The sequence below is a fragment of the Thamnophis elegans genome, chromosome 1 (assembly GCF_009769535.1).
Source record: "Thamnophis elegans isolate rThaEle1 chromosome 1, rThaEle1.pri, whole genome shotgun sequence".
Lineage (NCBI taxonomy): Eukaryota > Metazoa > Chordata > Lepidosauria > Squamata > Colubridae > Thamnophis > Thamnophis elegans.
Window position 1 is genome coordinate 112,337,057 of NC_045541.1, and position 24,508 is coordinate 112,361,564.

At 39.8% G+C, this 24,508-nt stretch overlaps 1 protein-coding gene across 1 annotated transcript; it reads left to right on the forward strand.

The window, feature by feature from the left end:
* The first annotated feature begins 497 nt into the window (after positions 1-497).
* EXD2 (exonuclease 3'-5' domain containing 2) lies at positions 498-22,702 on the forward strand. The gene is made up of 9 exons (XM_032227831.1): positions 498-578; positions 5,812-6,194; positions 8,499-8,758; positions 9,996-10,122; positions 12,002-12,312; positions 14,996-15,102; positions 16,130-16,265; positions 18,936-19,292; positions 21,042-22,702. The coding sequence occupies exons 2-9, from the start codon at positions 5,865-5,867 to the stop codon at positions 21,256-21,258; spliced, it is 1,845 nt and encodes a 614-aa protein (XP_032083722.1). The 5' UTR covers positions 498-578; positions 5,812-5,864; the 3' UTR covers positions 21,259-22,702.
* Positions 22,703-24,508: the final 1,806 nt, after the last annotated feature.

Consider the following 24,508-nt stretch of genomic DNA (forward strand, 5'->3'; position numbering starts at 1 on the left):
AAAATATGGAAAAAATAATAATAACTTGCTCCGTAATTTTCTGGTCAAGCTAAAGCAATACTTGTTCTCAGAGGCAGCCGAGTCTCCGCTTCAGGCATAAACAGCACTGCAATTTTTCCTTTGAACTCGGTGTTGTTTCCGAGCAAATAAGTATAGAATCAAGCAGCACCAAAAAGAGCTTCCCCTTTCGCAGCAAATTCCCACGTTTCCGGTAAATTAAAGGATGCTAACGTGCAGAGTAATTAATTGCTTCAATTAACAGTTCAAGACCTATGTCAAACCATTTGGGTACCTCGCAAGAACACCAAAAGGTAGATGCCACACAGTACCGGCTATTATTTTTTTAAGCTTTAGTGTAGCAGGAGCGATTGTTTTAATTAACGTTAGAGGCCACCGTTTCAGAAAACAGAAGCCCAAACAAATCGAACTAAGCCACAATTGCCGTACAACATGGCAGCGCCCTGAAGCGCTTGTATGACAATACACTTGTACGTTCCGCTGTGAAGGGGAGCCCGGAAGTCTTGTTGTGCCAACGAAGAGGGATTTTTTTTTTTTTTTGCCTTTCGCTACTGAAACAGGTAACGTACACGTGAGCGCTTTTTATTGATAAAGGCACCGTCGGGGGAGGACTGGAATTATTATTAGTTTGAGGACTGTAGGCAAAATATGCTGGATGTATGATTTCTTTTTCTTTAGGTAGTCTCCCGTCTTCCGGGATTGTGATTGTAATGCAGTACTGTTTAGCAATTATTAGATCTTTTTGATTTCTGCTTGAAGCCTTTTTCTAAAGGGGCTAATAATATAAAGCTTCCAGATTCATAATGAACTTTAGTGTAGTGAAGTTTACAAGATGGAGAAACTGCTTTTTGTAGAATCTCTCGCGGTGTTTCCCTGTTGATGAAAATAGGAACATTTTGTCATCCAAAGATGTTATTATTACTAGCAGTCCTCTTTGCTTTGGTTTCCTAATGTGTCTCACTCCTCAACAATGCTAGCTGGGGATAATGGAAATCGTTCAGTATTTTGGAGTCAGTGGTTGGGGGAGGATTGTCGTCACTCCCAATGAAAAATCGCCATTATATTGTCAATCTGTACGTAAATAAATGTATTTGACTATCTTTGTAAGGGAGAGTGTTGCGAGAACTGAACACATAAAAGTAATATTCTGCCTTTTATATACATTTTAAAGTTCCAAATAACTTATATACCAAGTCTGAAAAGTGATTGCAAAGATTGCTGTGCTTTGTTTTACATTTTTAAAGTTTGACGTTTAAATGGATCATCTCATGTCTCAATAATATTGTTGAAGATCAAGAAATCTTACTGATGAAGCATATTGATCACATGTCGAGTAAATTTATAAGAATAAAAAATATTTATAAATATAAAAAGTATGTCTTAATTGTTATAATCTGCTGCATTCAGTGATGGGGGTGGGGAGACTGTATTCATTTTTTGCTCATTGAACCTGCACATAAATGGGAGCTGAAAAAAAGTTTGCAAAGTGTATTTATTACACTTGCCTTTCCTGTGAGACCATAACAAGGTACATGTAAAAGTGTTGGTAATCTCTCATTCAGGCATCGACATAGCTCACACATTGTATACAAAATTTTGTTGCACATTTCAGTCCAAGATATGAATTTAAAACAAGATTTACTGACACCTTTAGCTATGTGTCACAATTGCATCAAGTTCTATGTCAGTCTATATTTGTGTTGGGCTGGTAATTCCCAGAATTCTTACCAGCATGGATTGAAAGGTAGTGCTGTAAATAATGTCAGAAGCTGGGGTTGTTTGCAGTATGCAAGTTTTCTTCTTTATTTTTTTATTTATAGAGTTTTGAGAAAGCAGTTAGGTGTGGCAGAAAGCTTGATGAACGTTTCTTCTGTAATAAATCATATGCCATTTTCCTGGTATGAAGAAAAGCAATATTTTAGGGAACAGTCTGCATATTTTACTGTAGTTGTGCTACTATAAATTTTAAGTTATTCTGTTTATATGTTAGTACAATTGAGGAATAAATCCACTGAAACTGAAAATGTGACCAGCAATAAAATATTACTGCCTATCCTATCCCTTTACAAGACTGTTCTTTTTGAGAGTTTTGCCCCAATCTGTAATATTTCACATCTTATATTGAATTGCATGTTCAGTAATTTGAAGAGATCCCTCCATCAGTACACTTGCTGCTCCCAATTCAAAATATAGAAAAATATAAAATAAAAAGCATGAACATGATTGACAATATAATGACTTGTTTCCTTCCAATGTGAGGACTGTTGTTTTATTTTTGTTCTTTCTTTTCTGTATTTTATTTGGCAAACAATCTAGAAGAGAATCTTTTTCTCTTATTTCACAACTTCTAAATTTGCTTAGGAATTTTTAATGAGTTTTGTCAAAAGTATTCTGGAAGTCCAGTCATATTGGAGTTGAGATGACAGGCTACATAGCTTGATATAGCCTAATTTTATGAATTTATTCTTTATTCCATACTTCTTGTTCTTCAAAAATCAAAACAGTTCTGAAGAACTTGAGAGTTTGCACACTTTCTGATATTTTATAATAAAAGTATTACCAGTTAGGATTTTATAATGGGTATTAGTTTTTCTCCCATGGATTTATAAAATACAGTTACTTGTTGATATTAAATGGATTCATTTTACCATTTATGTGTATTGACACTTTTGGAGATTATGAAATTTAGTGTTATACTTGGAAACTTTCCATATTGACTCTTCAAAAAAACTGATCTTGGTGCAGAGGACAAAGATGAGCTTGGAAAAACTGCAGAAACCATTAGAAAAACATATGTTTAGTCCAGGAAATGGGAAAAAATATTAGAAAGAAATCCAGACTGGCTTTGCCTTAACTTGCTGGTGTGAAAGAGAAAAGGAAGGGAAAATATAGTCAGGCTTTCAAGGTTATTACTACAGCTTATATCACTAAAATTCCTGTCATTCTTTTGGAGTCTATTTCCTGACCTGGCCTACCTCAAAGGGCTGATATCTAAGCACTGGAAAATGTTATATTAATCATACTTTGTATAATTTGTACAGAACTGAAATTAATTGCATATAATTTTCTGAATCCCAGCAGGATTTTATTTTAAGAATGGGAACTACATTGGCCTCTTTCTCCTTCCCTGGGGCTGGAGTGAATCTTAAAGAAAAGTTACAAAACATTGTTTAAGATTTCACATTTATATATTCTTGATGAACACTAGTTATTTTTTAAATCACTTGCTCATATTCTCTGCCTGAAAATGTTAATCACACACTGCTTATCTATCCAACAATTTCTGAAATGCAAAGAACTCATTGGGACGATTTCTTTATGACAATATATTTATTTATATTGCCTTTACTATTTTTATAAATAATTCAAGGTGGCAAACACAAACAGTGCTATTTTCCCCACAATAGCAATCATCTTCATCAGGGGTATCAAACTCAAGGCCTTGAAGCTTGATCCGGCCCACGAGATGCTTAGATTTGGCCCACAGAGCCACCCTGGAAACAGCGAAGGACTAGCCTGCAGTGCCTTTGCCAGCGAAAAAGGAGCTCGGGGGAGAGCAGTATACAGCCCTCCTGATCTGTTTTCTCTGGCAGAGGGTTGCAGGAGGCCATCACAGCTGAAAATGGAGCTCATTTTGTCTGGCAGAGTGCTCGGGCTACTACAGTCATCCCAACACGAGTGATGTCGAGCTGGCCATGCCCATTCGGCCACGCAAGGTCAAACACAACCCTGATGCGGCCCTCAATGAAATCACGTTTGACACCCCTGATCTTCATTTTCTTTATAATCTTCTTATCTTTCTTCACTATTATAAGGACTAACGCTGATGAGAGAAAGCGTAGAAAATGCTTTCAAACATTTAAAAAGACCAAGCAAATATCCTTCGATTTAGAAAGGTGGAAAGAAAAAAATCTCCAATTTAAATCTGTGTATATTGGCTTAGACTGCTGTGTTCTGAAGGAAGTAGAACCTTGTATATATGGTAGGGTTTTTTTTGTCCATAATAAGCAACAATTCTAGTTGTGTTATGTCTGTGGACTACCAGTGTATGTATACTAGTCCATAGGTCTGTCCTTCTGATTGGTCAAGGCCAGGGGTGGGTTCCGGCAATCACTACTGCTGGTTTGCTCATGCCGCACTGTGTGTGCTTGATGCACACTGTGCGCGCATGCGCAGTGCAATAAAAATTGTTCTGCACATGCACAGAAGCAAAAAACAAGATGGCGCTTATAGTGCTGCTGGAAGAACCGGTTCGGGGGTGTGGCAGGCCTGGGTCGCTGCTGGTTCCAGTGACCCAGGCCACCAAACCACTACCGCTTTGGCCGAACCGGGCCGAATCGGTAGAACCCACCGCTGGTCAAGGCCTCCCAAGGAGATTATATGTGATTGTATCCCTGTGGGGATAAATGTTTTCTTGAGGGACAGGGTTTTTTTGGCCACCTCTGAAAGAAGAAGTAGTCTGTCCCCACTTAAAGGAGCCATTATAGATGCAATAGGTTTGGACAATTTGTGTCCAATCCCCAACCTTTCTGTTGTTGAAACGGTTATTGCAGATAGATTTTGGGACAGAATGGCAATTGGGGCCAGAATTTTGTACTAGATAATGCAGTGGTAAAATGCAGTGCCATGGGACCACATCATTTAGTGATGGCAATCCCAGCAAGTTCCTGTTCCTGTCATTAAGTGAGGATTGCAGGTCATTAATTGAGGACTTCATGTGACCATGACTTGCGACTTCATGCTGGCTTCCAACAAAGTCAATGAGGAAGTGTACTTGGGAGAAAAACCTTGGGAGTCAGGGAGAAGAGGGAATGATCAAATAAGAGAAGGTGTAGTTTGCCCTGGTTAATGGGACTAGAGGCTCAGAAGTGACCTTTTCAAGTCTCTTGAGCTATAAAGGAGACAGTGGAAGGCTTGTACTTGCAGACTTGTAAGATTCTTTTAATGTAGCCTTACAATAAAGTAGAATTAGCTCACCTGGCTGTGTTTTGTGTCTCGTCTATCTGGTAAGGCTGACTGGAAGATGGCAGGAAATTGCAAGTTCTGGATCTGACAGTCCTTTCCTTAAGTGGCTGTATTTTTCTTCTGAATGTTTGAATTCCCCCCCCCTTTTTTCCCCTCTCTCTCTCTCTCTCTCTCTCTCTCATTTTGGCAAGATATTTGTTTTCTGAAGGAAATTTTTCCTCTGTGAGCTTTTTGACATTGCATAGTAACTCTGACTGAAGCTTAATTAAGGGGCAATTTACAGCATACAGTTTCATTCTGGAGTGACTTCTGTTTCAGATTCCTTCTAAACCATTTTTGGAAAGAAAAAAGAACTTCCTGTGAAGTTAAATGGGGATTCTGTTAGACTACCTTGGCAATTTTACACCTTGAACACTTTTACTACTATTTCCAGTCAATTTGGTAACATTCATATTTCACATTGGATCCTGAGTAGCATTGATAATTAGAGCCTAAGTGGCTTCACTCTGTTCACTTTCTTCACCAACATTTCTAAGACACAATTAAATTACCTCTTTGATTTCATCTGAACACGCATTTCTTCAAATTCTATGTGGCATTTGTAGCCTATCTGATGGAGATCAATTTATAAATTCATCTTTCATGTATGTATTCAGAAATGTCCCAATGTTTGAACCCACACCTGATAATTTGTTAATGTTGCTTGTTTAGTTTCAATAACATAAACAAAAATTTAGAACTTATTTCAGGTGAGTGGGTTCATCAGGCTTACTAATTTTTCTCACAATTGTGCTTTATATTTTAATCAGTGTTATTCCATGTTGTTAGATCACTGCGTATTACCATTTTTGCAAATATGGAGTAGAAAGGAAGATGAAAACATGCCCAGACCAACAGCAGTCACTGTTACTGTGGCTACCCTATTTGGCATTGCAGCAGGAAGTCTAGCTGTCTGGAGGGTCATCCAACGTCGAAAACATAAAACTTGCTTTACACCGAGTCAAGGAGGAAATATTAAGGAATGGGAAAAGAAAAATATCTCAGAAGACATTTTTCATTCATTTTTACCTTCTCCCACAATTTGTTGGCTGGAGGAGATCCTTGAGGCAAAAGTAATAATCATTTCTGAGGCAGAGAAGTGGCATGAAGTGGAACCCATATTAACAAAAGAGTTGGAATGTTGCCCAGTCCTTGGAATTGACTGTGAGTGGGTAAGTCTTAGATTCTATTGAAAAATCTCTTTCACAAGCTAAAGAGAGAGGTTATTAACAAATTTCTTTGCACAGGCATTATAAACTAAGACTGAGGGCTGGTTAGATACCATAACCTATTTGAGCAGCTTTTGCATATTGCTTTTAGTCTTCGCCTAATGATTTATTTTTAATATACTAGTAGTTTCTGTATATTCTTCCCATAGAATTCCAGAGGTTTATATATGCTACTTACATCTGTTCAGAGCTCCTGTATAATATATTAATTATTTCTCTGACACATAGGCTATTCTCACAAGCCTTCCTTCCTTCCTTCCTTCCTTCCCTCCCTCCCTCCCTCCCTCCCTCCCTTTCTGAAAGACGGAGATAGAGTATGTTAAACAGGTAATTGCAATGGGTAAGAAATGGAAAAGGGGGTACCAGCTGGATGGAAATGAGGCAAAAGGAAAAAATAATTGGAGATGGAAAGAGACACATGAAAAGAAAGGAGCTCTGAATAGGCTACACAAAAGGTTAAAGGCATCAAGAGATCATTTCTTTCCCAGTTACTGGCCATAGGCTAAAATCACATGCATGCACACTGTCCTTCCGCCCAGTGGTGGGTTCCAAAATTTTTTACAACCTATTCTGTAGGTGTGGCCTGTTTTGTGGGAGTGGCTTGGCGGTCATGTGACGGGTGGCCAACTTGTAAAATGTAGTGAAACTTAGTTAACAATGCTTTTGCTTAGCAACCAAAATGTTTGCTCAGAAACTCTGGCATTTGAAGCACGCAGGTCTTAAAGCTGTCAAGTTACAAGACCCTTGCACCATTAAGATTTTAGAAAAAACCCAGAGGGATGTTCAAATTTGACAACTTTAAGACTTGTGGACTTCAACTCCCATAATTCCTCCTCCAGTCATGTTGGCTGAGGAACTCTGACATTTGAAGTGTGCAAGTCTTAAATCTGTCAAGTTACAAGATCCTTGCACCCCTAACCCTTTACAAAAAAAACCCAGGGGTGTTCAAACTTGACAGCTTTAAGACTTGTGGACTTCAACTCCCAGAATTCTTCCTTCCCTCATTCAGCTGCTATTGCCGGGTGCCACCAGAACAAGCGAGGTCTTGGGAGGGACTTTCCCTCCCCCTCCAGATTCCCCATGCAGGGAGAGAGGAAGTGGGCTGGTTTGAATGCGGGTGAGTGGGTGGTTTAGTGGCCAGTGAGTGCCTCCTTCACTTGTTCGGGCAGGTGGAGAAAGAAAGGAGGCATGCAATAGCTAAAGGCGAACGAGCTCTCCTTTGCCTTTGGTGGCGGGAGTGCTTTCTCACGCGCCTCCTTTCTTTCTTCGCTTGCCTCCTTCACTCATCCGGGCAGGCGGAGAAAGAAAGGAGGTGCATGATAGCAGGCTTGAATGTGAGTCTCCTTTCTTTCTCCGCCTGCCTCCTTCACTCGTTCGGGCAGGGGGAGAAAGAAAGGAGGCTCGCGATAAAGCACCCCCACCACCAAGGGCGAAGGGGAGCGCCTTCACCCTCGGCTATCGTGCACCTCCTTTCTTTCGCCGCCTGCCCGAACGAGTAAAGGAGGCCACTAAACTGCCCACTTGCCTGTGTTCTAACCAGCTCACCTCCTCTTTCCCGGCATGGGCTCTCTGGAGGGGGAGGGAAGGTCTGCGGGGGGGGGGAGCGAGGCCAGGGGAGGGACCATTTTGGTACGGGGCTTCCTGAGGCTCCAGTACACAAACACACGCCAGATTTCTGGCACCGGTACGCGTGTACCGGACTGGACCACCTGAAACCGACCTCTGCTCCACCTACTTGCTGCTTTTCTAATCTATTTTCTATTTCTGATGTAAGATCATTTTTCTCTTACTTGCTATTTTGGTGGAAAAACTCACCATCTATTAGATAAATCTGATATAATTTACCAACTGAAAAATTCCATAACCGAATTAAATAATATCTGGATTTACAATCTTCCTTCCACAATAAAATTACCACCATCAGCCAGGATTTTCAACACAATTGGGAACTGCTAGATTTTGTTCTGAAATACATAGATCTGATATTCTTGCCTTATGTATGGTATCACAATCTGGAGATGAGAGTCCTTCTGAGATTCTACAAGATGAACAACTCATTATGTACATTCTACAACCAGTGGAAGGGTTTCTGGATTACATAGTGAATATTTAAGAGATTTAGGCGTCAGGATCAACCTGTATACTTGGTATTACTAAAAATACATAGAGTTATCTGTGGATTTGACATAGTCTAAGTTGCCCACTTGCTTTTCTTGCCATCACTCTTTTCTTCTGAATTACTTCTAGGTCTCAGTGGAAGGGAAAAAGGCCAAGCCTGTTTCTCTCTTACAATTAGCTGCTTGTAATGGACTTTGCCTCCTTCTTCGTTTGCCCCAGCTGACCAGTGGGGGACAAGTTCTTCCAAAGACTTTGCTTGAAGTTCTGTCAGATGGCAAAATCCTAAAAGTTGGGGTAGGATGTTGGGAAGATGCCAGTAAGTTATTTCATGACTATAGTGTAACTGTCAAAGGGACTGTGGACCTCCGCTATCTGGCCCTAAGACATAGGTATGTATCTTTGAGAGGACAGGTGCTGGGTAACCTTGATTTAACAGACCATTTGTATTGGAAATGTTGGCTGTTCCTGAATGACAATAGTATATCATTGGAGTCATTTTTATGCAAACTATATCATCGGGGTCATTATTATGCAAATGTAACAAATTATATCATTTGTGTCATTTGACATTTGCTCAAACAATATAATTTTGTGAGAATGACTTAATCTACATAGCGGTATTATCATACAAATTATGTAAATAACAGTAAATGAGGGAAATACAATAGAATTTTTTGGTTTGGCATTTTAAAAGTCCCTCATCTACAGACACAATGGATATGTCTTTTATTATGGTAGAGTGTTCAGATGGAAATTTTGTCCATTACACCCAAAAATCTGTTGAATTGAGGTTTCACCATAATTGTGTTTTCTTATGTTCCTAACATTTTGTTATCTGAGAAGGTTATAATTTAACATAATTTTAGGGCTTTTCATTCTCTAGAATATTAAATGCATGGAGTGTTGGCAATGTTTCATTGTTAACTGTACCTTATTTATTTTAAATTTTGAGATACAGTACATGTAGGCCCTGTTTATACAATATGTTTTACCCAACCAGTTATTCATCTAATCACATCTATCTATTCCTAGCTTTAAGGCACACATTATACTCCTATGTCAAAAATCTTCATTTTGTGGAATACAGTGTCCCTGTTGATTTTCTCCAGGAGTGTTTGGTGTCACAAGGGTCCTTTTTTCCAAAAGGATATTAGCAAGTCTTCATTATGTTACCAGCCCTTTCCACATTGGTCAGAAAAGGGAAAGAAAAGCAACTTTGCTGAAAACTAGAAATTCACATGAATTTACAGCTTTCACTCATTCTAGCTACCTTTCTTTGCTGCCTCCCTGCTTTCCTGGTCCCCTAATTGCCCATCTTAAAAACCCACTTGATCCCCCTGTTAAGTATGCTATATAAACATAAAGTTTTCTCCCATTGTTAGCTAAATGGTTGCAATTATGAAATGGACTCAAGAAAAAGTTAACTTGCTGTTGCTAACTTAAACATCAAAACCCCAAATTGACAGACAGACAGACAGACAGACGGACGGACGGACGGACGGACGGACGGACACACACACACACACACACACACACAACCACACACACACAGTGATGATTTGATTCCTAAGATTTGTTTGATGGGATAATGGACATTTTTTTCCTCCTCTATGTACAACCCTGAAGTAAGACCTTCTCCACAAATGGGCTCAGCCTGAAATCTCTTGCCGAAAAGCTTCTCCAATATTCGCTTGACAAATCTCTGCACTTGTGCTGCAGCAATTGGGAAACAGAACAATTAACTCAAGAACAGGTTTGTTTTCTTTGTAAGCTTTGTACTAGCAGCTTTCAATTAAGGTAACTCATGATTGTTAACTGGTCCTTCATTTTGGCAGTCAGATCCCTCTATTCTCCCAATGGAAGGAGTGGTAGGAGGACAGATGTTAAAACACGGGGAACCTTTGAACATAGGAAATGACTTGAAATCCTTAGGTAAAATTATTATAGCTCTTTTCTGTTTTAGGGTTGGGTGGACGAAGAATTAATGTGATGACATGGCGACTTTACTAAAAGAGGTGATGCTTAATCAGTTGCTTTTGCTTTATTTCAGGTTTTAAACGTGCTCTCCCACTTCCATTCTTGTCCTTAATTCCTCCCCACAAAAAAAAAACATGGGCTAAAATTGGGCTCCCATTCTAGCTTGGTTTTGGTAGTGGTGGGGGAAAACAACTACTGCTGTATCCCTGTTGCTGCCACATTCCTCTGAAGAGATCTTGAAGAGCAAATGTGGATTGTCATGCATATATTATAGTCTCGTTGAACATTTTGGGGGGATGCTTCTAAATAGAATAAAGAGGCTTTCCCTCATGATGTGCCTTCTATGAGGGAGCACAAAAAAGTCTTCTGGTGGATTTTTTGATGCTCTTGTGGCTCAACTCTGTTCTGCCACAGTAACAAGCCAAGAAACTCAGTCTTTCCTCACATGATTAGTGTGGGGCAACATCAGTTGCTATTGAGAAAAACAACCACCAATCTCTCTCCCTTAGGAAGAAGACTGTCAGCTTCTCAAGTAGACCAGACAGGAAACAGGAAAAAGACAGATTTTGATAGATGGTTAGATCATCTGCCAGAATCTCACTAATCTGTAGACAGGCATGTGCATATGGTTCTATCTGGAAAATCTGGCAATCTATATATTTCTATGGTGAGTTCTGTGCCAGGAAAAGAGGAAAATACTACTTCTAAACTGCAGCAGCTAAATTCAGATATACACCATACCTCCTGTAGTCTGGGAATGAGATAAAAGTAACATTACTCAGAATCTCTCTTGAAGGAGATGGGCGATCTAGAAATATGACAAATAAATAAATGTTAGGAGAGCTTCGCCTAAAAAGGTGGATAGTAAGGTAATTTTGGTCTATGGTTAGCAGCACAAGAAAGAACTTTTTTATTTTACTAACTGTAAAATAAAGTGTGCAGCAGCTGCCAAAAAAGCCAACACAGTTCTAGGCTGCATAAACAGAGAGATAGAATCAAGATCAAGTGAAGTGTTAATACCACTTTATAATGCCTTGGTAAGGCCACACTTGGAATACTGCATTCAGTTTTGGTCACCACGATGTAGAAAAGATGTGGAGACTCTAGAAAGAGTGCAGAGAAGAGCAACAAAGATGATTAGGGGAATGGAGACAAACATATGAGGAACAGTTGCAGGAACTGGGTATGTTTAGTTTAATAAAAAGAAGGACTAGGGGAGACATGATAGCAGTGTTCAAATATCTCAGGTGTTGCCACAAAGAAGAGGGAGTCAAACTATTTTCCAAGGAACCTGAAGGTAGAACAAGAAGCAATGGGTGGAAACTAATCAAGGAGAGAAGCAACTTAGAATTGAGGAGAAATTTTCTTGACAGTTAGAACAATTAATCAGTGGAACAGCTTGCTTCCAGAAATTGTGAATGCCCCAACACTGGAAGTTTTTAAGCAGATGTTGGATAGCCATTTGTCTGGAACAGTATAAGGTTTCCAGCCTAGGCAGGGGGTTGGACTAGAAGACCTCCAAGGTCCCTTCCAACTCTGCTATTATATTTGTATTTGTCTGTTGTTCATTCCATTTGTTGTTTGGAGCAATTCTCCTTGGGTATTTAAGGTGCTGATGAATATGTTAAGGCATACCTCTTGGTTTTCTTCCTCAGATTAATTATGCTGCTCGAGATGCACAGGTGTCAGTGGCTTTGTTCCTCCACCTAGTGAACCTTCCCTGCCCCCCTTGTGCATCAGGTGATGGACATGTTCTTCCTGCTTGGGAAAAGGTTCTGAGGAAATGTCAGGGTTTGGTGGATGTACCCTTCAAGGGAAAAAATAATAGCTTTGGTGATGATGAAAATCCAGGAAATGTGGACCAAAGCCCACAGCATAAGAAACTTCCATCCTCCCCAATCAACCAACAGGGGAAGGATCCTCGGAAGCACAAAAGGAAGCCTCTGGGTGTAGGATATTCTGCCAGGTAAATGTTCCTTGTGCAACTTTTTATCAAAATGTCCAAGAAGACACAACCCCAACCCCCCCCCCCAAAGCTCCAACCCCCCCCCCACTTTTTAGCATAGTTTTTATTGCTGGCCAATCTTTTTTATGCTTTTTAACTTTTTATATGTAATTTAATCTTGTGGTATTTTATGCCTTTTAATTTCTTGTACCTTATCCTCCTTATGTTAGTCTTTGACCTTAATAAAAGTTAATTAGAATGGATTAAATCTCCCCCCCCCCAGTCTTTAAACATTTTATTACATAGATTAAATATTTTGTGAAGATTCTCTATTGAAAATCCATGCCTGCAACTCGGAGATTATGCACATAGTGGTTTAGAGACTATTTTCCTCTTCTTGGCCAAATACTCAATGAATTTAGAGTTGGTTTTCTGCTCTGTGGGACATCAGAGGATCATGATTAGAGCTCCTTGAATGTGGATGTGATAGTGAACTATAATGGCAGTTAGCTTGTTTACTCTAGACAATTAGGCAGACCTTTGCTCTCATTGTTCAGACTCTTATCAAGTGTGAAATGTTCATCTAATCCACTGCATTGGTTCTGTGGGAATATGTATGTATGTATGTATGTATGTATGTATGTATGTATGTATATGTAGGTCTTTGGTTATTCGGGTTTTCTCCCGCGTAAAATTGGGAAGTGTCTTGGCATACATATGTATGTATGTATGTATGTATGTATATGTGTATGTATATGTATACATATATATATATGTACACACACACACACAAACACACACATACACACACACGTTGCATTTGTGCTGATGGAATTCGATTCTCAGTAAGGGTATGGCTACCTGATGAGAGCTAAATAGCTTGAAATAGATCTATACTAGTCTCCCTTTATTTATTTATCAGCACAAATGCAACACAAATGTAACAAAGGCAAAAGACAGAAAAGGGAAGCAGTATGCTTCCTCCCATATTTGGGCATACCAGGGGTTGTGACACTATATATATATATATATCAGTGACGTGCTGTGAGGTTTATGACTGGTAAGGCACTGACACAGGGATTTCAATTTTTTTTTAGACTTGTGGACTTCAACTCCCAGAATTCCACAGCCAGGCATGCTCAGTTCCGATTTAAAGCGACAACATTTGTTTTTCTCCTTTGCAAAAAAGTTTTCCTTCATTCTTTTTCTTCTCCCTCCCCCTCCTTCCTCCCTCTCTCCCTCCCTCCCCCCTCTCTCAAACAGACACAGGCACACAGAGAAGTTGGATCCCTCTCTCACTCACTCACTCTCAAACAAACACAAACACAGAAGTTGGATTGGATATAATTTCCAATGGCTTGAAAGCATCTCCTCTGCCATACCCCCCCTTCCCCTGCTGCCTTCCGATCCGAGCCTTTGATTGCAGGTGGGGGCACGTTGCCTTTTCAAACTTGTAATCAGTGAAGCTGGGCTTATATACTTTTATCCAGCTGTGTGTGTGTGTGTGTGTGTGTGTGTGTGTGATGTGTTTGAAAAGGCAACATGGCTCTGCATGCAATCAAACTTTTTGAATTCCTCCCCCTCCCTTCAACCCACACATGTACCTTTTCCAGCTGTTTCAGAGAGGATTTCAACTCTGCTCTTGCCTGCCATCATGAAAAGAAAAAAAAATGTAAAAGGAAAAAGGCATGAGCTGAGGTCAGGCTGAGCTAGTTGCTGCCAGAGCCTCTAAAAAGCCTCTAAAAATGCCCTCTACAGGAGGCAGGAGAACGACGTGCCTCATCTACGTCAGGAAATTTTCGGCTTTTAACCCTTGCTTAACTCTGCTCAAGTGATCATAAAGTCAGACTAGATGAGGCACCGCGTTCTCCTGTCGCCTCCTGTAGAGGGCACTTTTTTAGAGCCTTTTTTAAACAGTTAAGCACTAAGCAGACTCATCCATGGTGATTCGGGTCTTTTCCCGTGTAAAGCCAGCTGGGTGGCTAAAATCACCCAGCTGGCTTTCATGCTTAAGGACTACGAGCTGGGTATCCCAGCTCGTAGTCCTTAACCTTAACCATTGCACAGCACTGGTTTTCATTGAATTATATGCATTTATTTAAAAATTCTGTGGATTTTACTCCCTATAAAATGTGCATAGTTTTAAGCCTTTACTCGGGAGCATGTTGAGTTAAAATCAGTGGTAAATGCAATGGAAAAACAGTGAGGAGGTAGTTATTTAATGTTTTTAACAGATGCACAGGTAGTCCTCGACTTACAGCAGTTTGTTTAGCGATCGTTCAAAGTTACAGTGGCACTGAAAAAAATGACTTACGACCATTGTTCACATGACCATTGCAGCATTCCATGGTCACATGATCAGAATTCAGATGCCTGGCAACTGACTATTTATGATCCTTGCAGTGTCTCAAGGTGATGTGATCACCTTTTGCCAAGCAAAGTCAATGGGGGAGCCAGTGTCAGTTAACATTCATGTTAATAATTTTAACAACTGCAGTGATTCACTTAACAAGTGTGGCAAGAAAGGTTGTCAAATGGGACAAAATTCACTTAATAAATGTTTTGCTTAGCAATGGAAATTTTGGGATCAGTTGTGTTTGTAAGTGGAGAACTACCTGTACTCAATAAAAGGAAGCATTTATTATGACCTAAAAATCCCAGATTCTTATCTGATAGTGATTACAGCATTCTTTTGTTTACCCAGGAGATCTCCCTTGTATGATAATTGCTTCTTGCATGCTCCAGATGGGCAGCCTTTATGTACATGTGATCGCAAGAAAGCCCAGTGGTATCTGGACAAAGGCATTGGAGGTTTGTGAATCTGTTCTTTTAGAGTCAAAAGGCCTGAATACAAGTTTGAAAAGAAGTGTGCTTGCTTTTGTGATAAAGATGTCCTAAAAAAGCCATGTTCGTAATCCAAAATCCATAATTGGATAATGCCTTTATTAATACTAACTAAATGATGTCAAAAATATGCTTCAGGCACTTCAGGACTGTTTATGAAGCAAGATAATAGAAAAATTAGAGACTGAGGAAACGAGATTAGCCTAGATGGTCTAGCTACAACATTTGCAGCTTAGAATTAGCATATTTTGTGGACTATAAGATGCACCTGGCTATAAGACACACCTAAATTTAAAGGAGGAAATCAAGAAAAAAATAGTTTTTGGCCTCTGCACCTTATGTTTTTGCCCTCCCCCCCATTTTTGGCCTGCAGTGCTTCTGGGGGCCTGGGAGTGTGAAAACACGATGCACGGAGGGCTTGGGAGCCCCAAAATGCCCATAGTCAATCTATAAGACACCCCTAAATGTTTGATGGAATCAGGATGTTCATTCCATTTGTTTCACTGAGACAGAGGCTCTTTCTACTGTTAATACCTGCCTTCTAACCATGGGACTCCTATGCTCTTCTACCTTTTTCTTTTCATTGCCTAAAATGGGATTTCTTATCTCAGTTCTGTTTGAAAAAAAAGAGAGGAGAAACATGGGCAGCTGAATCATCCATAGACTTAAGGTTAAACAAAAGAGATAGGGCTACAAATTTGGAGGCTACCATGGAAAATTAGCAAATTTTATACATCATTTTATGCCTCAAAGGCTCTTATGTTGAAATTCAATTATACGTATTCATTTTTGTTTATCCATTATTTGGAGCAGGAGTGGGGAGCCCCCCCCCATGTTGCTGAACTAGAGTTCTTTAGTACACTAGCCTTCAGGCTAATGGTGGGGGGGGGGACTTTGACATTGCAGATCAGTGACATCTGGAGTGTCACAGTCCTTGAGAGCATCAGAGGACAGGCATTAATATTCTCTGTTTTTTTTGTGATTGTTATTTCAGAATTAGTAAACATGGAGCCATTTACTGTGAGATTAAAGTTTGAGCCCTCTGGACGCCCTGAATCAACTGTGGATTATTACTTGACAGTCAAAGAAAATCTGTGTGTTGTGTGTGGCAAAAAAGAATCTTACATTCGGTGAGTTGTTCAGAAAGCAGCTCTGTCTGGCTGATCTAACTACTGAAAGGGCTTAAGCTTCCTACCCCATTATGCTGTGTTTAAGAAATAAGAATAGCATTAAATCCAATGAAGGTGTAGGGATGTCCTTGTAAACATATATAGATAAAGATCTGAGTATTTCAGTGGCTGCAACATCAATTTTAATGTGCCATAAATAACCAAGATAATACAATATCAACTTTTGTACATCTGAACTTCATAAGTATTGAAGTGTCATAGGATGATGAGTAGATTGCATATCAACAAAGTTTACAAGTTCCATTCATGTTTACAAACTGCTGTGTTTTCTTCACGTATTTTGGGATGCAAGTAGTGGCATAATTATTTGTAATGGTTTGCTTTTATCATTAACTTCTGGAACACTAGGTTTTTTTTAGTGGAAAGAAGTATAAATTAAACTGATAGATGAACAATTGAGTTCTTGGTGCACCATGAGCCTGATTGTTTATTTGCAGAAATTTCATTACCCAACTAAGTAAAATCATCAGTGTAAATGAATGGGGTTTTACTGCCTATTTATATACAATGTACTTGCCAGTTTTGGTGGGGGTATAGTTTTCTCTTTGATGGTTTCTTCATCAGAGTATTGTTTTCTACCTAATTATTTAATCTGGTACTTATCTAAATATGGGCTGCTGGAGGGGATGTGTTGCAGTCTTTTGGTTTCCTTCCTAGGAGTTTTGTTTTTTTCAAATGGTGTGTAAATGTGGGTTATTAATTTATTAGTATGGTTTATATGTCTCTTGTATGGCTGATTTAGTGAATTCCAAGCTTACAGAAATTCCATAGCATTTTGGGGTTTGGCTTGGTCTAAGAATAATGAACACTAAAGAAAACAATACATGAAGATAATGAACACTGTGAGAAAATTTGTTTTAACGGCTTTTACCCGTGTTTCCCTGAAAAAAAAATCTTTTGAGCTCCAAAATAAGCACTAGGGCTTATTTTTGGGTGGGTGTTTTTTTTTTCTATGTATGGGAGGCCCACTTCTTCTGCTTGTTCATGGCAGGGCAGGAGGCCACGTGATGCGCCAGTGCTGCTTACGCAAGGCAGGGGATGGAGCTGCCCCATGTACCCCACACCTGCTTACTTCAGGGCCCCCACAGCTAGGCCACCCACGCCTCAACCCTTGCCTCGTCTTGCGGCAGTGACTCTGGCAGCCTCGTCTAGCAAAACCCCGCATGGGCGCTGACCCACTTCTGCTTGCTCACAGCTGCAATGGAGCAGGAAGCTGAGTGACACGCCAGTGCCGTGGCCATGAGGCGAGGTGCGGGTGGGGGGGAATAGAGCTGCCTCATGCACCCTGCCCTACCCTGTCATGGCCCAACACACTCGCCTTGCAGCCGTGGCACCACCACACCACTCAGCCTCCTGCTCCATTGCAGCCGAGAGTAAGCGGAAGTGGGCCACTGGCCATGTTGCTGTTGCCATGAAGCAAGTGTCAGGGTGTGGATGGCCTGGCTGCATGGGCCCTGAGGTAAACCGGTGCGGTGTGGGGCAGATCCATGCCACTGCTGCACCTCGTGGTTGCGGCACTACGAGCAACCAGACGGAATGGGTGGGTAGCTGCGCAGGGTCTTAAATAGGGCTTATATTAGGCGCATGTGTAAAACATGCTACGGTTTATTTTTAGATTAGGGCTTTCCAGGAAACGGTATTAGAAGCCAAGCTGATAACGGTACTCTTCAAACAAGCATGTTCCATAGCTATAGAGTAGTCATCAAGATTCTCCTGACTCATATTAATTTTTTAAACATATTCTTCCCTGCACTAATTTTGTGCCATCTACCCTATAATAGATTATTTGTATGCTGTAAGTGTTGCATAGCACCCTACACTGTTTCACATTACTCCAGAACATTTACTATGTTCTGGACCTCTAACCTCCTATCTTCAGCTACATCAGTCTAGATTGCAATTATGAAGCTCAGGTGTCAATTCATACATTTGTGGCTGTGAGGAGTTATGAACTGGATACCTCAGCACAAAACAGGAATGAAAATTTGTTTCTGTAAAGGAGCAAAAGGGGACTATTAAAATTTAAATCGGAAGTGAAAGAATCCATCAAGGAAGCTTGGTAGTTTAACCCACCTTTTTTAAACCATGATTTGCTTTGTAATAGCTCACAAGTAATCATGTTTACATCTGTGCCCTCCAAAGCTTTATTTAGTAATTAATGCAAATCACTTTGCTAACGAGAAACACAGAAACAAAATAGACTATTGTAAGGTCATTTGGCAACACCAGAATAACACGCTTCTGCCATTACACTAAAAGAAAAGCAATATATCTCCCATCTTGTTCTAGCTAAAATAACTAAGGGAGCCAGAAACACTAAAAGCTGACAATAAAATATGCATGGTTATCAAACACAAGAAGATGAGTAGAACAGTGTTTCTTAACCTTGGCCTTTTTATGATACGTCAATCAAATGGACAGGTTGAGAAACACTGGAGTAGAGTCTTAATTAACAAAACAGTGAAATCCTTTGAGAACTGTGAAGTGAGCCCTATTGGATTTGTTGGCACCTGAAGAGAAGATTTGGTTGACTTCATGGTAGAAGAGTGGCTGCAGGCTCACTGGCACCTATTGGTGATCTGTTCTCAACTGCTGCCGTTTCCTCAACAGAAAGAACATTGTACCTCACGAGTACCGGAAACACTTTCCCATTCAGATGAAAGACCACAATTCCCATGATGTGCTCCTTCTCTGCACCGCGTGTCATGCGCTCTCTAATTACTATGATAATCATCTCAAGCAACAACTGGCTGAAGAATTTGGTGCTCCTATTGGTTGCGAGGAGGGCGTTCGCTTGCTCGAAGATCCCACCCGCAGATTAGTCCGTTCGGCAGCTAGAGCGCTTGTGAATGCAGACAGCCTACCTGCTGCCAGGAAGGAAGAGCTGTTGCAGCTGATCAGGGATTTCTTTGCATCTGACACGGTTTCCCCAGAGATGGTGCAGGAAGCAGCTGGACTGGAAACCAGGTACAGTGTCTTAGATTAAGGGTTGATTAGATTAAGATTTAGAATAAGATACATGATTGTTGCTGCTTGTTTGCAGTGTTTTCCAGGTTTCTGCTTGCTGGACTGAATTATCCAATTTTGGAGAGTGCTACTGCTTGGGGAAATTTGTTCTAGGGTTTGACCTTTAGTAATGAGTGGAATTCCCAAGGGAAAGTGAGAAACTTAATCTGAAGTAATGAATAGGTTCAGACCATGAAGAAGATTTAAAAAGTCATCATGCTTTCCATAAATGGCATCAAATATGTATAGCATAAGCATAAATCTTTATTACGGTCAAAGACCATCAATACATATTACTTTTTACAATATTAAGATATAATTAAAAAGTATTGACATTAAAAGTGGAAAATAGCATACATGTTCTCAAATTGTTCGGGTCACTCCCTGGTTTACCTGGGTGCAAAGCCATTAAGTATGGGAGTAAATACAATGGTCCAGAAATTGTTAGAGATATGTCCAAATAATTGGTACAAGATAACAATTATAATTCTGTAACCAATTTTTTTTCTTATGGACATTGCAGCAGCACAGAACTTTGCCACTGCATACGTGGTAGCCGGGTTTGTGTCCTAGAGGAGAAAGCCTAGATAAAAATTGTCTGCCCTCCCTGGCAATCTCTCTAATAAGGGGAGAATATGTGCAGAACTACAAGCTCTGTATAGCTCACAGTGTAATAGAACATGTGAGATATCTTCCACTTCTCCTTTACCACATATACAAACCCGTTCTGTTATAGGTGTTCTCTTATACCTGCCCTGGAGGAGTGCTGAAGGAAGAATGTTAAATCTGGCTCTGAAGAAAGCTATTCTTTGTTTTGGGAAGATCAGGTCATTTAGATATCTTGCCGATTCCCACACACCCTGTTTGATTCTGTCCCTACTGTGGAGAGGCAACCTATTTAGTTCTTCTTGGAACTTCATGTGCTTCATATTGATTACTACTTGTTTTGCTTGGTCAAAGCCTAGAGACATTAAGAATAATGGTGAGAGCCCAAAAGAGCCCAGCTTGTGATCTATTGCCTGTTTCCAGGGGGAGGGGAAGTTGTCAGTCAACACTAGTGGGGACAGTCCCTCTGGAAGGAAATGCATTTTAAGCCAATGAATGATCATCATCTTCCAGGCTCTTACCTGAATTTGAGGCATGCCTGTCTCAATTCTTAACTGGGCATTTGGAGTTCCGTTGGGTGCAGCTAAGATGGCTCGTGGGGAATTTGGTTTGTATGGTTTCTAGCAAGTCTTTCTTTGCAAGGATTCCTTTTTGTGCCCTATATAGAATTTATGCCAATGTTTTGGCCTCAAAAGGTTTTAAGGCAGCAGGTACTAACTGACCTCTGCCTGTGTAAAAAGAAATGTTTAATTGCATGTATGTGTTGCACTTCCAAGATTCCTGGTTGCTGCGACATCTGAGAGTTCCAGAATAGAGGATGCGGTTGCTGTCCATCTTCAGCTAACATCAGATTGATTTGTCATGGCTTTCCTAGTGAGATGATGGCCTTTTGAAAATGCTCAAGTGTTTTTATTAATGATGCTTCTTTCTTTCACTCTACTTCCTCACTGTTTAGTAAATAGAATCAATGTCTCTAATGTTATCCAAACTATGAAGCCCATTTTGAAGTGTTATAACTATAAATAATAAAATAAATGTAAATGTTTGGCATCCTTCAAGCCTGCGTTTTCCCAAACACCTCCTTTGTTCATCTTTTTTCCTTAGGATTTTTAACGAGAACTATGTACCACATGGCTTGAAAGTGGTTCAGTCTTTTGCTCAAGGGGGCTTATATGCTCTCATGGGGCTGGAGAAACGTTGGCGCCAGCACTTCTTGGATGTTATGCAGCCCAAGCATCTCCCAGCACAATGGTCTGTTGATCACAATCACGACAAATTGATCAAGAAATACGGGGAGACTCTCCAGATTGAACTTTCATGAAGATGAAATGATGAAACTGGAAAATATAACAGAGACTTACTATTTTCCTTCCCCCTCACGTTGGGATTAACAAGATTCTACCCAGATAATTACATTGCGAAGGAAATCTCACCAGCATTGCCAGTTAAAACTATTTTAAGCTAAAAGGTGGTTTTAAGACTTTTTAATTGTTTTGAATTACAATTTGAATGTTTGTTCTATAAAGATCACCATAGCCATATCTTCTTAGGAAAGGCCTCTGTACATATGTGGACCACTTCTAGCCTTTCAGATGTTGCTTATGCAGTGCAGTAGTACCACACTCACCGTTTGTCATCATTGGCCATGGACACAGAAGACTGCATGAAACATCTGGAGGCTTTCAGGTTTTCCATCTCTGTTTTATCTTGAAGGTACCATTAAGGGGGAAGAAGAGCATCAGGTATTTTTTTTTTAAAAAAGAGGATTTATTTGTCTAGCAGCAATTATATATCACTCAAAGCCCATGTTTAGCTATTGAAACTCATGTCAGACCTGTCCTAGCTTGAAGAAACATCCTCAACTCCATTTGTAGCAAAAAGGTTACATTTACTAAAGCCAAGTGATTATAGTTATGCAAAGCCAGAACTAAGAGTTTGTGTGCAAAGATTCCCTAATTAACTTTCCCTTCTTGTGTCCCATCCCCCTGGTATCACCCCATTGGCCACCTTACTTACTGGTGATGGGAGTTGAAAGCATCGTTTCCAGTTATTCTGTTCCTTCCTTAAGTGGATGGTTCTAGTCAGTAATGATGGGGAGAGGAAAATCAGGTTGGTTGGTTAGGGAAGGGGTCCCCACCCTCACCACGGCCCAGTACTGGTCTGTGACCTGTTGGGAACTGGGCCACTGCCAGTCCATGGAGCTGGAAAGGTTGGGGACTGCTGGGTTAGGGGATGATGGAGGACTCAGAAATGGACTTTAGTACTGAGTAATATCCTTGCTCCCTGTTAGCACTTTTATAAGATAGTCAAGACTATTTTTGGAACAGATATTTAGGTGTTAGGTCTCTTAGTGTTCAACAGATTGGGTGGTTCTTTCTATTCTAAATTTACTGTTTTTGTTGGTTTTTTTTTTGTTGGTTTTGATATTTAGTCTAAATTGTCATAAGTTAGGTTGATGGGATAAAAGTGCTTGTAATAAACAAATAATGAATAAATAAGTTAATTACCAATGTTTGCATCTTTCATGTTCAGACACAGATAAATTAATATGGCAAGGGGAAACTTATAATAGGAACCCTTTGTTGGAGGCCCAATTTTCTATATGCTACTGGATTTTTTAAAAATAGAATTGCTTTTGGTTACATAATCCCCAATTTGTTATCTGATATTAATGCCTATTCACGGTTTTAACACTCAGTCCTCTCTTGAAGTGTTGATGCTGGCAAAAAAGAAGGAAAAGTTCAGTTGAAAATTATAATTGGATACATGAAAAATACAGAGATGCCTCTGTTCTCCACAAGCAGATATTCAGCTGCTATCAAAAGCCCTGACAGAAATGCCATGTGCAAGCAGTTGAAACAGATCATCTTGGAGGGTCATGTCAGTACTATAATGGTTTTGTGAACCATATAGCCTTTTCAAATACAAATTTAGCTCTTCGGGGTCTGGAAGCTTACCGGAATTGTACTGACATCTGAACTGATGAAATGCTGTGTGAAATATTTGATTTTTCTTCTTGGCTTTGAAGAGAGAGAAAAAAACCCACAAAGAGATTATTGGAGAAAGTTACTTTGTAGTGTGGGTGCAGAAGATGGTGGGAAGGGGTATAAATCTACGATTCTCCATACTCATAATACACTGTAAGGTCTAATGTAAATATCCTGCTGTTTAAAAATGTGCTACTACCAATTTCATTCATCATTAATATTTTTAAGTGTCTTAATGTTCTTTTTAAATTAAAGCTTTTAAAAACCTATACACATACTGGTTTATTTTTTCCTTTTCACTGGATCCATCACTACCCATTTTGGATGAAAAGACGCTTTTCGTGAGAACAGAAAGGACACTGCTACATCCACAGTTGCTCTAGGTTTTTAGGATGGATCAAACTGTTTTACACAGAAGTATATGCATGTACTACTTCATGTACCTCTTTTCAAAGCAAAGAACAACAATACAGGTTCATTCTCACCAAGATAATATTAGAAGCACAATGTTTTTTCAGTTCCTCTGCTTTTCTGAGTGTTGATTTTGGTTTACTTCCAAAATTTGGTTTAATCTTGTTACTAAGTGTCCTATCAATGAACCACTAGATGGCAGAATCCTACAATGAATGCAAGGAAAAATCCAGAGGTGAAAGGAAAAGAACATCCTTCTCTGGTCTTGGATTACAGAATAACAGAATTGGAAGGGGCCTTGGAGGTCTTCTAGTTCAACGCTCTGCTCAACCAGAGACCCTATACTATTTCAGGCAAATGGTTGTCCAATCTCTTCTTTAAAAACCTCTGGTGATGGAGCACTCACAACTTCTGAAGCCAAACCATTCCACTAGTTAATTGTTCTCATAGTTAGGAAAGTTCTCTTTAGTTCTAGGTTGCTTCTCTCCTTGCCTAGTTTCCATCCATTGTTTTTTTGTCTTGCGTTCTGGTCCTTTGGAAAATAAGTTGACTCCTCCTTTTTGTGGCATCTCCCTCAGGTATTGGAACACTGCTATCATTTCTCCTCTAGTCCTTCTTTTCAGACTAGACTAGACATACCTAAGTTATTTTTTCTTTGTTTTTAATCTGCCAGGCCACATTCAATTGAGCAGACTTAATAAATATGAAATCTGGCTGCAAGATAATAAATATGAGATCTGGGTTATGTGTGAGAAACTGCTCCAAGTATGTTGGGGGGTGGCTTTTGAGGAGTGGGCAATGCCTTTCACCCTAAATTCTATCCTCTGAAGTCAAATAGTCTTCAAACAGAAAGACTGACATTCCAATTTAATTGTTGAAAAAATTAGTTTTGGTCTTAAGGACTAGGAGTGAGAGGTGAAATGATTGTTCAGCCCAGGGACAGCAGAACATATGAGAAAGAGATAAAAAAAAACTCTGCCTTAATTGTGTCATATTTTAAAAATGGGTACACTTGATCCTTTATTTACCATTCTAATCAAGACAAGAACTTCCCTCTCTAAATGATGCAGTTGCTAAGTGAGTCACATTCATATTTATAATCTTGTTTGCTGTGGTTAAGTGAATCACATGGTCATTAAGGGAATCTGGCTTTGCTTGTCAGAAGCCCCTGGG

Coding starts and splice junctions, on each gene's coding strand:
- EXD2 (XM_032227831.1), top strand. CDS start 5,865: ATGCCCAGACCAACAGCAGTCACTGTTACTGTGGCTACCCTATTTGGC. Junction 15,103..16,129: donor TCTGGACAAAGGCATTGGAG/GTTTGTGAATCT, acceptor TTGTTATTTCAG/AATTAGTAAACATGGAGCCA. Junction 16,266..18,935: donor AAAAAAGAATCTTACATTCG/GTGAGTTGTTCA, acceptor TTTCCTCAACAG/AAAGAACATTGTACCTCACG.